Source organism: Schistocerca americana, chromosome 3 (genome assembly GCF_021461395.2).
Source record: "Schistocerca americana isolate TAMUIC-IGC-003095 chromosome 3, iqSchAmer2.1, whole genome shotgun sequence".
NCBI lineage: Eukaryota > Metazoa > Arthropoda > Insecta > Orthoptera > Acrididae > Schistocerca > Schistocerca americana.
In genome coordinates this window covers 630386744-630399858 of record NC_060121.1, presented here as the reverse complement: position 1 = coordinate 630399858, position 13115 = coordinate 630386744, and the positions used below count along the sequence as shown (strand labels likewise).

The following is a 13115-nucleotide window of genomic DNA, read 5'->3' as shown; positions in this document are numbered from 1 at the left end:
TCCTAAGAAATTTTGGTCTTATGTCAAAGCGGTAGATGGATCAAAACAAAATGTCCAGACACTCTGTGACCAAAATGGTACTGAAACAGAGGATGACAGACTAAAGGTCGAAATACTAAATGTCTTTTTCCAAAGCTGTTTCACAGAGGAAGACTGCACTGTAGCTAGATTGTCACACAGACGACAAAATGGTGGATATCGAAATAGACGACAGAGGTATAGAGAAACAATTAAAATCACTCAAAAGAGGAAAGGCCGCTGGACCTGATGGGATACCAGTTCGATTTTACACGGAGTACGCGAAGGAACTTGTCCCCCTTCTTGCAGCGGTGTACCGTAGGTCTCTAGAAGAGCGTAGCGTTCCAAAGGATTGGAAAAGGGCACAGGTCATCCCCGTTTTCAAGAAGGGACGTCGAACAGATGTGCAGAACTATAGACCTATATCTCTAACGTCGATCAGTTGTAGAATTTTGGAACACGTATTATGTTTGAGTATAATGACTTCTCTGGAGACTAGAAATCTACTCTGTAGGAATCAGAATGGGTTTCGAAAAAGACGGTCGTGTGAAACCCAGCTCGCGCTATTCGTCCATGAGACTCAGAGGGCCATAGACATGGGTTCACAGGTAGATGCCATGTTTCTTGACTTCTGCAAGGCATTCGATACAGTTCCCCACAAAGTAAGAGCATATGGACTATCAGACCAATTGTGTGATTAGGTTGAAGAGTTCCTAGATAACAGAGAAGTCTTCCGAAGTAAGAGTGATTTCAGGTGTGCCACAGGGGAGTGTCATAGGACCGTTGCTATTCACAATATACATAAATGACCTTGCGGATAACATCGGAAGTTCACTGAGGCTTTTTGCAGATGATGCTGTGCTGTATCGAGAGGTTGTAACAATGGAAAATTGTGCTGAAATGCAGGAGGATCTGCAACGAATTGACGCATGGTGCAGGGAATGGCAATTGAATCTCAATGTAGACAAGTGTGATGTGCTGCGGATACATAGAAAGAAAGATCCTTTATCATTTAGCTACAATATAGCATGTCAACAACTGGAAGCAGTTAATTCCGTAAATTATCTGGGAGTAGGCATTAGGAGTGATTTAAAATGGAATGATCATGTAAAGTTGATTGTCGGTAAAGCAGATGCCTGATTGAGATTCATTGGAAGAATCCTAAGGAAATGCAATCCGAAAACAAAGGAAGTAGGTTACAGTATGCTTGTTCGCCCACTGCTTGAATACTGCTCGGCAGTGTGGGATCCGTACCAGATAGGGTTGATAGAAGAGATAGAGAAGATCCAACAGAGAGCAGTGCGCTTTGTTACAGGATCATTCAGTAATCACGAAAGCGTTACAGACATGATAGATAAACTCCAGTGGAAGACTCTGCAGGAGAAATGCTCAGTAGCTCGGTACAGGCTTTTGTTAAAGTTTTGAGAACATACCTTCACCGAAGAGTCAAGCAGTATATTGCTCCCTCCTACATATATCTCACGAAGAGACCATGAGGATAAAATCAGAGAGATTAGAGCCCATACAGAAGCATACCGAACATCCTTCTTTCCACGAACAATAAGAGACCGGAATAGAACGGAGAAGCGATAGGGGTACTCAGGGTACCCTCCGCCACTCACCGTCAGGTGGCTTGTGGAGCATGGATGTAGATGGATGTAGACTGAAGTACCTGTCTTTGATTGAGTGCCAGCCTAAATAATGTTGTGGCACATGAATTTGGCATGAGCTGTTGGTGGGCTCATGACATGTCATAGGAAAATAGTGCCTGCCATCACAGTGCTGTGATCGTACTCTGCTGGCGGTGGACTCCGTGTTTCTTGTGGCAACTGCTGGAGGCTCTGTGGACAACAAATCAGTGTGTTGCTGTTGTTGATACTGTTGTCTCGAACGTTTACCAACATACGGGACAAGTATGGGTCAGTGTTTAGCTTGATAATGCTTGGGTCTGTTGCAGCAAATGGAACGTGAAGCATGGCCACCTGTGGCACATGAGTATTTTGCTGGTTTGCATGTTGCTTTCTTGTAGTAGGGACACAGCACTGGGGACGCTTGTAAATGCTTCTAGTGAATTTGCTTGGTGACAAATGAAATTTAGCTGTAGATGTTTTTCCATCTGTGATTATGAACATTAATTGTACTTTCTGCAATAAAATAATGTGGTAAATCCAGTGTTTTTGTGACTATAACATCGGTAATGCACCAATACTGTACAACAAATAACCCAACAGAATACACAACCTATAATGTCTGTTTTGTCACATGACATTCATTTATCATAATCATTTCATAACAACTTTGCCAGACATCACAAAAGTAAATGTATAGATAACAAATATTTTGATCAGTCCCTTTGTCATAAAAGCACCACTGTCGTTGCACGGCAGTCCATCACTGTGGTTTATCCAGATAGAGAGTAGATATGTTCCATCTCTTGTCATTGCTGACATTACTAAATAGAGCAGTTTGGTTGCAGAGTAGCAGTTCTTCTGGAAAACCCGGAATTCTCAGGTAATTACATTTTACCTGTAAAAATCGGGGATATCTCAGAGAATTATCAGGAAGCTTCAGGAATTTTATAAAACACCAAGGAGTTCTGCATTTTTAACCTACCATTGAAATTGAATTTTCTTTGTTTTAGAAATAATAATGCTATGTTGTTGTTGTTGTGGTCTTCAGTCCTGAGACTGGTTTGATGCAGCTCTCCACGCTACTCTATCCTGTGCAAGCTTCATCATCTCCCAGTACGTACTGGAGCCTACATCCCTCTGAATCTGCTTAGTGTATTCATCTCTTGGTCTTCCTCTACGAATTTTACCTTCCATGCTGCCCTCCAATACTAAATTGGTGATCCCTTGATGCCTCAACACATGTCCTACCAATCGATCCCTTCTTCTAGTCAAGTTGTGCCACAAATTTATCTTCTCCCCAATCCTATTCAGTACCTCCTCATTAGTTATGTGATCTACCCATCTAATCTTCAGCATTCTTCTGTAGCACCACATTTCGAAAGCTTCTATTCTCTTCCTGTCCAAACTATTTATTGTCCACGTTTCACTTCCATACATGGCTACACTCCATACAAATACTTTCAGAAACGACTTCCTGACACTTAAATCTATACTCGATGTCAACATATTTCTCTTCTTCAGAAACGCTTTCCTTGCCATTGCCAGTCTAAATTTAAATCCTCTCTACTTCGACCATCATCAGTTATTTTGCTCCCCAAATAGCAAAACTCCTTTACTACTTTAAGTGCCTCATTTCCTAATCTAATTCCTGCAGCATCACCCGACTTAACTGGACTACATTCCATTATCATCGTTTTGCTTTTGTTGATGTTCATCTTATACCCTCCTTTCAAGATACTGTCCATTCCGTTCAACTGCTCTTCCAAGTCCTTTGCTGTCTCTGACAGAATTACAATGTCATTGGCGAACCTCAAAGTTTTTATTTCTTCTCCATGGATTTTAATACCTACTCTGAATTTTTCTTTTGTTTCCTTTACTGCTTGCTCAATATACAGATTGAACAACATCGGGGAGGGGCTACAACCCTGTCTCACTCCCTTCCCAACCACTGCTTCCCTTTCATGTCCCTTGACTCTTAAAACTGCCTTCTGGTTTCTGTACAAATTGTAAATAGCCTTTCGCTCTCTGCATTTTTCCCCTGCCACCTTCAGAATTTGAAAGAGTATTCCAGTCAACATTGTCAAAAGCTTTCTGTAAGTCTACAAATGCTAGAAACGTAGGTTTGCCTTTTCTTAGTCTTTCTTCTAAGATAAGTCGTAAGGTTAGTATTGCCTCACGTGTTCCAACATTTCTACGGAATCCAAACTGATCTTCCCTGAGATCTGCTTCTACCAGTTTTCCAATTCGTCTGTAAAGAATTCGCGTTAGTATTTTGCAGCTGTGACTTATTAAACTGATAGTTCGGTAATTTTCACATCTGTCAACACCTGCTTTCTTTGGGATTGGAATTATTATATTCTTCTTGAAGTCTGTGGATATTTCGCCTGTCTCATACATCTTGCTCACCAGATGGTAGAGTTTTGTCATGACTGGCTCTCCCAAGGCCATCAGTAGTTCTAATGGAATGTTGTCTACTCCCGGGGCCTTGTTTCGACTCAGGTCTTTCAGTGCTCTGTCAAACTCTTCACGCAGTATCTTATCTCCCATTTCATCTTCATCTACATCCTCTTCCATTTCCATAATATTGTCCTCAAGTACATCGCCCTTATATAAACCCTCTATATACTACTTCCACCTTTCTGCCTTCCCTCCGTTGCTTAGAACTGGGTTGCCATCTGAGCTCTTGATATTCATACAAGTGGTTCTCTTCTCTCCAAAGGTCTCTTTAATTTTCCTGTAGGCAGTATCTATCTTACCCCTAGTGAGACAAGCCTCTACATCCTTACATTTGTCCTCTAGCCATCCCTGCTTAGCCATTTTGCACTTCCTGTCGATCTCATTTTTGAGACGTTTGTATTCCTTTTTGCCTGCTTCATTTACGGCATTTTTATATTTTCTCCTTTCATCAATTAAATTCAATATTTCTTCTGTTACCCAAGGATTTCTATTAGCCCTCGTCTTTTTACCTACTTGATCCTCTGCTGCCTTCACTACTTCATCCCACAGAGCTACCCATTCTTCTTCTACTGTATTTCTTTCCCCCATTCCTGTCAATTGTTCCCTTATGCTTTCCCTGAAACTCTGTACAACCTCTGGTTCTTTCAGTTTATCCAGGTCCCATCTCCTTAAATTCCTCCCTTTTTGCAGTTTCTTCAGTTTCAATCTGCAGTTCATAACCAATATATTGTGGCCAGAATCCACATCTGCCCCTGGAAATGTCTTACAATTTAAAACCTGGTTCCTAAATCTCTGTCTTACCATTATATAATGTATCTGAAACCTGTCGGTATCTCCAGGCTTCTTCCATGTATACAACCTTCTTTTATGATTCTTGAACCAAGTGTTAGCTATGATTAAGTTGTGCTCTGTGCAAAATTCCACCAGGTGGCTTCCTCTTTAATTTCTTACCCCACAGTCCTTATTCACCTACTACGTTTCCTTCTCTCCCTTTTCCTACTATCGAATTCCAATCACCCACGACTATTAAATTTTCGTCTCCCTTCACTGTCTGAATAATTTCTTTTATTTCATCATACATTTCTTCAATTTCTTCGTCATCTGCAGAGCTAGTTGGCATTTAGACTTGTACTACTGTCATAGGCATGGGCTTCGTGTCTATCTTGACCACAACAATGCATTTGCTGTGCTGTTTGTAGTAGCTTACCCACATTCCTATTGTTTTATTCATTATTAAACCTACTCCTGCATTACCCCTATTTGATTTTGTGTTTATAACCCTGTATTCACCTGACCAGAAGTCTTGTTCCTCCTGCCACCGAACTTCACTAATTCCCACTATATCCAACTTTAACTTATCCATTTCCCTTTTTAAATTTTCTAACCTACCTGCCCGATTAAGGGATCTGACATTCCACGCTGTGATTCGTAGAATGCCAGTTTTCTTTCTCCTGATAACAACGTCCTCTTGAGTAGTCCCCGCCCGGAGATCCGAACGGGGGACTATTTTACCTCCGGAATAATGCTAAAATACTTAATATTTCAGAGTGTGTTGATTACACAAATATTATGCCACATAAAATTTTCACTCACACACACACACACACACACACACACACACACACACACACACACTTGCCATTAGTTATCAGGAGGTTTTTGACACCATCTTCCCCTCACATCTGGAATTCTCAGGGATTTTTTTTCCCAAGTTATAGTAGCGACTGTGAATTGCCATTATGAATGTACAAATCATTGCAAGAAGTAAGAGATATTTGGCTGCACTACAAAGAACAAACTGATATGGCAGAATCGAGCATATTCCTAATTTCGGCTGTCTCAGTTTGAGACTAAATGCATACAAAGCTTCTGTACACCAAGCCAGCTGGCATTGCCCATCTTGTGATATGGGAAACAAATGCATAAATTGATACTATTGATAACTAACTTCCAGAGAGACAGCTGTAAACTATTTGTCACAAATTTTAAACCGATATTACAATTTGGACACATGCACTGACTTATCCATCTGTGTACCATCCCACCTTCAATGAGACTACCTGTATATTTGAAATGGATCAGTCATCCAGACATGAAATTGTATAACACTGTCATGCATTTTTTGTATTCTGTGTGAGATAATTTGGCAATTTATTGTCGATAAATTTATTGTCGCTAATTTGCTTCACCAAATTACTGGAATCAATTTTGTATGGGTTTATGACCTCCTACCTGATCTTTGTCACTAGCTACTCGTTGACCCAAGTTGATAATCTTCATCATGTTACAAACATAGGAAGTTGGATGATCACTAGTGAAAATTTGTGCAGTGGCCTGGTGCTTCAGGTGTAAACATGACCTGTCCAGCACAAAAACTCTGATAAAACATTCAACCATACACCACATATGCTGACACCAGGAAAGCTGAATGTAGCTGTACAAGAGTTCTCCCTACAGCTCATTGAGGGAGTCGGCTGCCTCTTTGAATCCTCACTGTTGCTGTAATTGGAACTACATAATTTTTATGGTTAATTTAATTTCTTTCTTAGTTGTAACATGAAGCCATGTAAGAGAATTGTGACAACTGTCTAACATTATTTTTTTTAAAATTGTAACACTGCTGATCAGGTCGCTAGAAAATTTTTTTCACGTGTTCAGCAATTCACATTTATTGATGAATTTTGAGATTAACTCATCATCAGAACATCTAAGAAGAAAGGTGGAATTATTCGCACACAGTATGGTGTCATTTGAGAGTTAACTCCTCACATAGTTGTTCTCTGCAGCAGATAGCAGCTCTCTTTTTACGTAATACTGTGTATGAAGAACTCCACCATTCTTCTTAGATATTCTGATGATGAGTTAATCTCAGAATGCATCAATAAATGTGAATTACTGAACACCAAGTGAAAAACTTCTCTGGTTCATCTTGTAGTGTTTTGAGAATTTCTGCATAAATTCTAGAACCACTTGGCCTTCTACCATCTCAAACGCACAATATTTTAGATTTGAGAGTGGGATGATAGAATCCTAGCTACTGCGCATCACATGTTTGTGTTTGCAGGTTTGAAGTTTGTTGTGAGAAGACTGTAGATACAGCAGTTGAACAGCACTGACAAGTACTTGTTGGTCAATCCACAGAAGTCATAGTAAAAAAGCAAGGAAGAACAGTGGAACTTCTAGGTTATTCTGTGCTGATCATATCAGTGACCATTTTTGAAAATAACACAAACATTTGAGATTCTGAATTCTGCATAAATGCTTATCTGGGACTTGCTGGAGGGAAGATGTATTTTGCAATTCGTTTGTAATAGAGTTATGATTGTTAAGCCAACTCTTTTCTAAAATGTACTTAAATCTGTTTCTAATGTGAGGCGATATGAGTGACTTACAAGAAGTCAAATGTTTATATGCAAAGTGTGAATTTTGTTCTTTATGAAGCTCAAATATACCAATAGTTGTTGAAAAGTATTCTTCAAGTACCTAATTATTTTGCAAGTAGAGAGAGACTTTTTAAGGTTCCTGTAACTAGCATCATTCTTTGGAGAAGTAGTTTGTAGAAATTCCAGAAGCCGGCTATCCAGAGAAGATCAGCTGTGTACACAAAGTAAGTCAACTCGTATAAGAGAAGTGGGAATTTTGTACACACACTCTTAATCATCCACACTCTTAGTCATCCAAATCATTAGAACCTAATCAGCAATGTTAAAAATTGCAAAAGATTTGTTAATTTATAAGGTTTGTCACTGGCTGTCCCTGGACACGAGCGCTTGACCTGCAAACAGTACCAGGACAGCTGAGATGTGTTATCACACTTTGACTTTTGTTCATTTTATACATTCTTAAGTATACTTTTATGCATTTTCTTCACTGCTTCCTGCAGCACTCTCAAAGAGAGATCTCTGAGGAGTCCACAACATTCTTATAGTCTATGTGACTTATCCATTCAGCAACTGCGTCAAACACTTTGATAGGGTTTCTTGAGAAATTGAGAGGCATCCTACAAAAGTACTCCCACTAAAATTGGCTGAAACTGTTATGATCACTGTATTTTAAAAAAATGATTACTGAATTTATTATTCATTCAAGATTTCCAGTACATAAGTTACTACTCTTTTCATCTTATTTACTGCTCATTTAAATGCTTTTAAATCTGTCTCGAAATAATAAACTTCATTACTATATCAATACTAAAGTTATCTTTTGACTTCGTTAGACCTTTGCTATTCATTTGCTGGTTCATTAACAAAACATTTATTTAAACACAATTCCAATATAGCTAGTTCTGCAAATAATTATTATTAACATAATTTTTAATTTTCTTTTCGGGACACTCAGATTGCACATCATTTGGAAAGGACCCTGTCTAGGTTAGTTGTGAGGGTAATTAAATGATGGAAAAGTTCTGGTAAATTTTAGGTTGTCATTGCACCAAACACAGTTCACTCTCTGATCCGTACGAATACAGTACTAAAAGTTTCAACCTGCTAGTATCGATGTGGTGGTTGGTGGGTGGCAAGATGGCGGGGCATAGAGCACACATACAACCACAGCTATGGCTCTTGATGTATCGGCACTTTAATTCTTCTTAGCATTGCAATACTATTCCATTTAGTGCCTATGGAATTTTACCATACTGTGTGGGCATTGAAATGGCATACCCGAGGCTCAGTGAAGCTATGTCTTCCAGGAGAGCCTCCTCGCTCCAGGTGGTGTTGCTCAAACCAGTGCCAAACTCAAACTACTACTGTGCCTGTTGTGCCGTGCAGTGCCTGCGCGCATTTTTCGCACTTGCCTGCCATCCACCTTTTACCACTCCCTGACAGATGGGGTATTCACCCAAGGTTTTGCATTCTACATATCCTAACACATTGCCTACTTATGGACCAGATGCACAGTTACAATTTCAAACATCTTGCAACAGTTTCAACATTTGTTACATTTCAATTCTATTACAATATTACTTGACATTTGACATAAACATTAATATTCACATTGAAACTTATTTACAGTTTTCTTAACATAATGGCATGATACAAAAAGAAATGAAATCAGAACATCAATTACACGAGTTTATCGTAAAATCAGATGAAAAGAACTATTTATATGTACAATAGTAGAGAGTCATTGTTGTTACAATGTGTTCAGTTTAATAATGGTACTGAAATGTTACTTCACTTAGAGTGAATGCACATGCTTAAGTTTCTGTTATCTTTCATCTATGTTATTTGTTTGTTTATTTATGTTTATTCACCCAAAGATTATATCACAATGATAGAAGATTTGGTAAGGTAATATAATGCAAATCAGTAGGTCAAAATATACAACACATACATACATAAAATGTTGTATGAGGATAAGACAGCTGGTTGGCAATGGTCCAGATTAAGGAGCCATCCAGGCATTTCTCTTGGTGATCTAGGAAAACCACAGAAAACCCAACTCAGGATGGTGGTCAGAGTATCTCCATCCTCTCAAATATGAGTTCAGTGTCCTAACAGTGTCAGGTGACTTGTAATATAAATCATAGTTTTGTTCTTCATTGTCACACAAACTAAGGACATCCACTCATTACTCCTGTTACTCCTGGACCATTTCTGATACTTTGAAATATAGAACACATTACTGATTTTTTTTTTTTTTTTTAAAAAAAAATTGCCCCACACACACACACACACACACACACACACACACACTAAGGACACCTGATGATGAGTCCTGGACTGTGAAGATGGTGCTGTGCCCCTTGCACTAACTTAACCCCCACCACACACATCTATACCCCTCACTCCACCTGTAAAACTGAGTCATCAGACATTGCTATCACACATTTTACATCTTGACACATGAATTCCTTGTGAAAGCAGAAAACCATGTTCATACATTGAAATGTGACAGTCTTGTAGATATCTCCTTTCACTACTATCCACTAATCTAAGTCCTTATAAATATCGTTACCTCTACCCTGAGCTATACTGCGCTATTTGCTACCTTAGGTCGTGTAGCCTGACAGATGTACTGGAAGTTCACTTGTTTAGATTTGTATTGTAGATACATCAAGGAGGAATAAGGGTCTCGGACATGCAGTTCCTTTGAACTGTGACAACCTGCAAGTGGCACCTCTTTCAACAGTTTCTGGTGAAAGGTTTAGGCAATACACAATTTTCTCGGTTTCCGTAACTCGTCTGTTGGTGGGTTACAACATGTGACTTTTAAATATACCATTTGATAACAAGCAAAACCAGTCAAAATATTTGGTTAAGAAATAGTCTTTCTTATTAGTTGGGGAGAAGTAAATGTGGTCATAAGTGTAAATCTGCAAATGTAGCCTTACCTTTGTAAAGGTGCTGATGATGTCGACATGTCTGATCGCCGAAATATTGTGCCCGTTGGACATTATGAACCAGCAGTATACCCATGGACTGTTCGGGCAACAAATACGCCGGGAGAAACTGAAGAATCATAGCCTTTCTTATTACCTGTGGTCTTTTGTAAAAGTAAATGTGGTCATAAGTGTGAATCACCTGGAAATGTAGCCTTATTGTAAAATGTCAAAGTGGATCATTGAAAATCTTCACAGTACCAATCAAATTACGATTATAACAATGTTGTTGTTTTCAGCAGTTGATTAACTGTTTCTTTTTTTCATCTTTATTGTTCATAGGGACGGCATCAGTCGCTCGTGGACTTAGCAGTTATGTGGACACACTTGTCAATGGAACAATGGAAAGAACAATGAAGGAAGTCATGCCTATGAAAATAAACTTCTTATCATCATACCCAGACTTTTTATCATTAGGAATGATTCTAGTTTTAACTGGTAAGTAGTATATATGTATATATGTTTTATTTTTAAACTGTAAGTTGAACCATATTAATCCAACTCTCTTTCCTTCTCTTCTTTCCTCCTCCTCCCCCTCTCTCCCTCTCACACCCCCCCCCCCCCCACCCGCACCCCCCCCCCCCCCTCTAAAAATGCCTGGAGGTATAAAGCAGCATTCATCAAAATTATTAGTTTTACTTTCTTCCCCATTTTTCAGTTCTTTTGAGTTTTTGATATAGCTTATATAACAATCCTTGACTTTTAAAAAGAATCAAAACCATTTTTTGTAAGGTGGTGGTATTCAGAGCTATACAAACATTTTGTTATTAATGTCTGGGGGCCACTGCTTTCTCATATATACCAGGCAGCAGTTACAATCATAATTTTCATTATATAAAGCTGTAGGTTGTAATTCCACTAATTAAAAAACTGTATGAGACACACACTTTTTAAACAGATTTCATCTAATACAAACAATGGAAGAGTATGTCTAATAAAGATATACAAAATAAAGAAGAAATCTTCATGCATATCATGAAACTGACAGTTTATGTCTTTGATCACCATGCATGATACTGGTCACTGCCAATATTTTCTTGTGAGTTACAGCTTTTGCTCCATTTGAAAATTACACAAATAAGTAGCATACATTCTTCTTCACTCTGAAGAAAATGGAACAAGAGGTGTTTTTATTCTGAGTAGTGCAGTTATTATCGTTATCCACTGACTTTAAATAGGCTGTTTTGGCCCTATGCAGTAATGATCTAGCTACATGTCATAAAAATCCAAAACAAATCATTTAAAAAATATGCGGGCATGCTAAAAAGTAAAGCCTCTGAAGTTTGTATGAGAAAAAGCTTGAAGCTTTTTAAGGAAAAATAAACATTATTAACATTCTGTATCTTTATTGTTCATGGCTACATATTTCCAGCCTTCTACTGCTAGAGGGCACAGAACTGTATTACGTTGTTGCATGAGAAACAGTATGCTGTAATTGAGTTTTGAATTTGAAGATTTCGTCCACACATGGAGGAACCTTTCTTTCAGCACGACAATGCCAGACCACACTCAAGCGCTGTGACATCTTCAATAATCCAGTGCAGTGGTTCATTACCATCACTTCATATAGTCCCATTCTGGCCATATTCAATTTCATTTGTTTCCAAAACTTAAATAACACCTTTGAAGACTTCACTTTGATAGTGATGAAGTGGTAAAAGCAGAGGTGAAGTTGTGGCTCTGTCAACAAAGTTAAACTTTCTACAGTGACGGTATTGACAAACAGGCCCTTGTTGGTAGTTCTGTGTTCATTATCAGGGTAACTATGCTGAAAAATAAATATGTGGTCATGAAGAATAAAACTGTAGAATGTTAATAAAATTGTTTTATTTAAAAATCCTTCTGGACTTTCACACAAAGAATTCGGAGATATTACTTTTCAGCATGCTCTTTTAGTTGCTCCTCAAACCAAACCTAATGTCTGGAAAGTCTTATTGTTCATGCTTTTGCCCAGCAGAAAGAAATCGTGTAACACAAATGTTACACAATTTCCTATCAACAGCACTCACATCATTTTGAGATATCCATTAGTACAAGGGTCAACTTCAAAGTTTTGCATATTACCACTGGACTGTGCTATAGATATGTGACACTATTATTGTTTTAAAATTTGTTCTTGTTAAAACAGCAGCAGCTCATAAATTGGTCTAGTAATTTATGAGGGTCACCACAAGTTCTGGAAATCAGGGAATTTAAAGCATATCAGGGAAATCAGTGAAATTAAAAAAAAAAAAAAAAAAAAAAAAAGAAAAGAAAAGAAACTAGAAAAATACCTTTTTTGTCTCAGTAGATGTGTCATCACTAGGAGGGCACAGCTGAATACATGCACCATTTCCCTACTCCCTCATTCTTACTGCTTCTTCCCTTCCTACCACTCCCCTCAGCTTGCAGTCATTGCTGCCACCACTTCTTGCCACTAGTCTAGTAGCTGCTGATGAGAGGTAGGGAGGCAGGATCTGATTCTCAGAGATTGTATGCACGAGTTGTTTCTGAGTGACTGCGTGAATGTGTATTGCTCTTGTTTTCTGATGAAGGCTATGGCCGAAGATTTAGTTGAGAGAGAGAGAGAGAGAGTGATTATCATTTCTACATGCCTGTCTGCCACTTGGCAATCATGTTTATAGTGA

The 13115-nt window shown here is 38.6% G+C and overlaps 1 protein-coding gene across 1 annotated transcript in view; it reads left to right on the top strand.

Annotated features, from left to right (window-relative positions):
• The window catches only part of LOC124605717 (cationic amino acid transporter 2-like), a 402039-nt gene that overhangs the window by 298536 nt on the left and 90388 nt on the right, over nucleotides 1-13115 (top strand). Inside the window, exon 5 of the mRNA XM_047137592.1 lies at nucleotides 10771-10926. Within this exon, the coding sequence (XP_046993548.1) occupies nucleotides 10771-10926 (156 nt within the window). The remainder of the gene's footprint in view (nucleotides 1-10770; nucleotides 10927-13115) is intronic.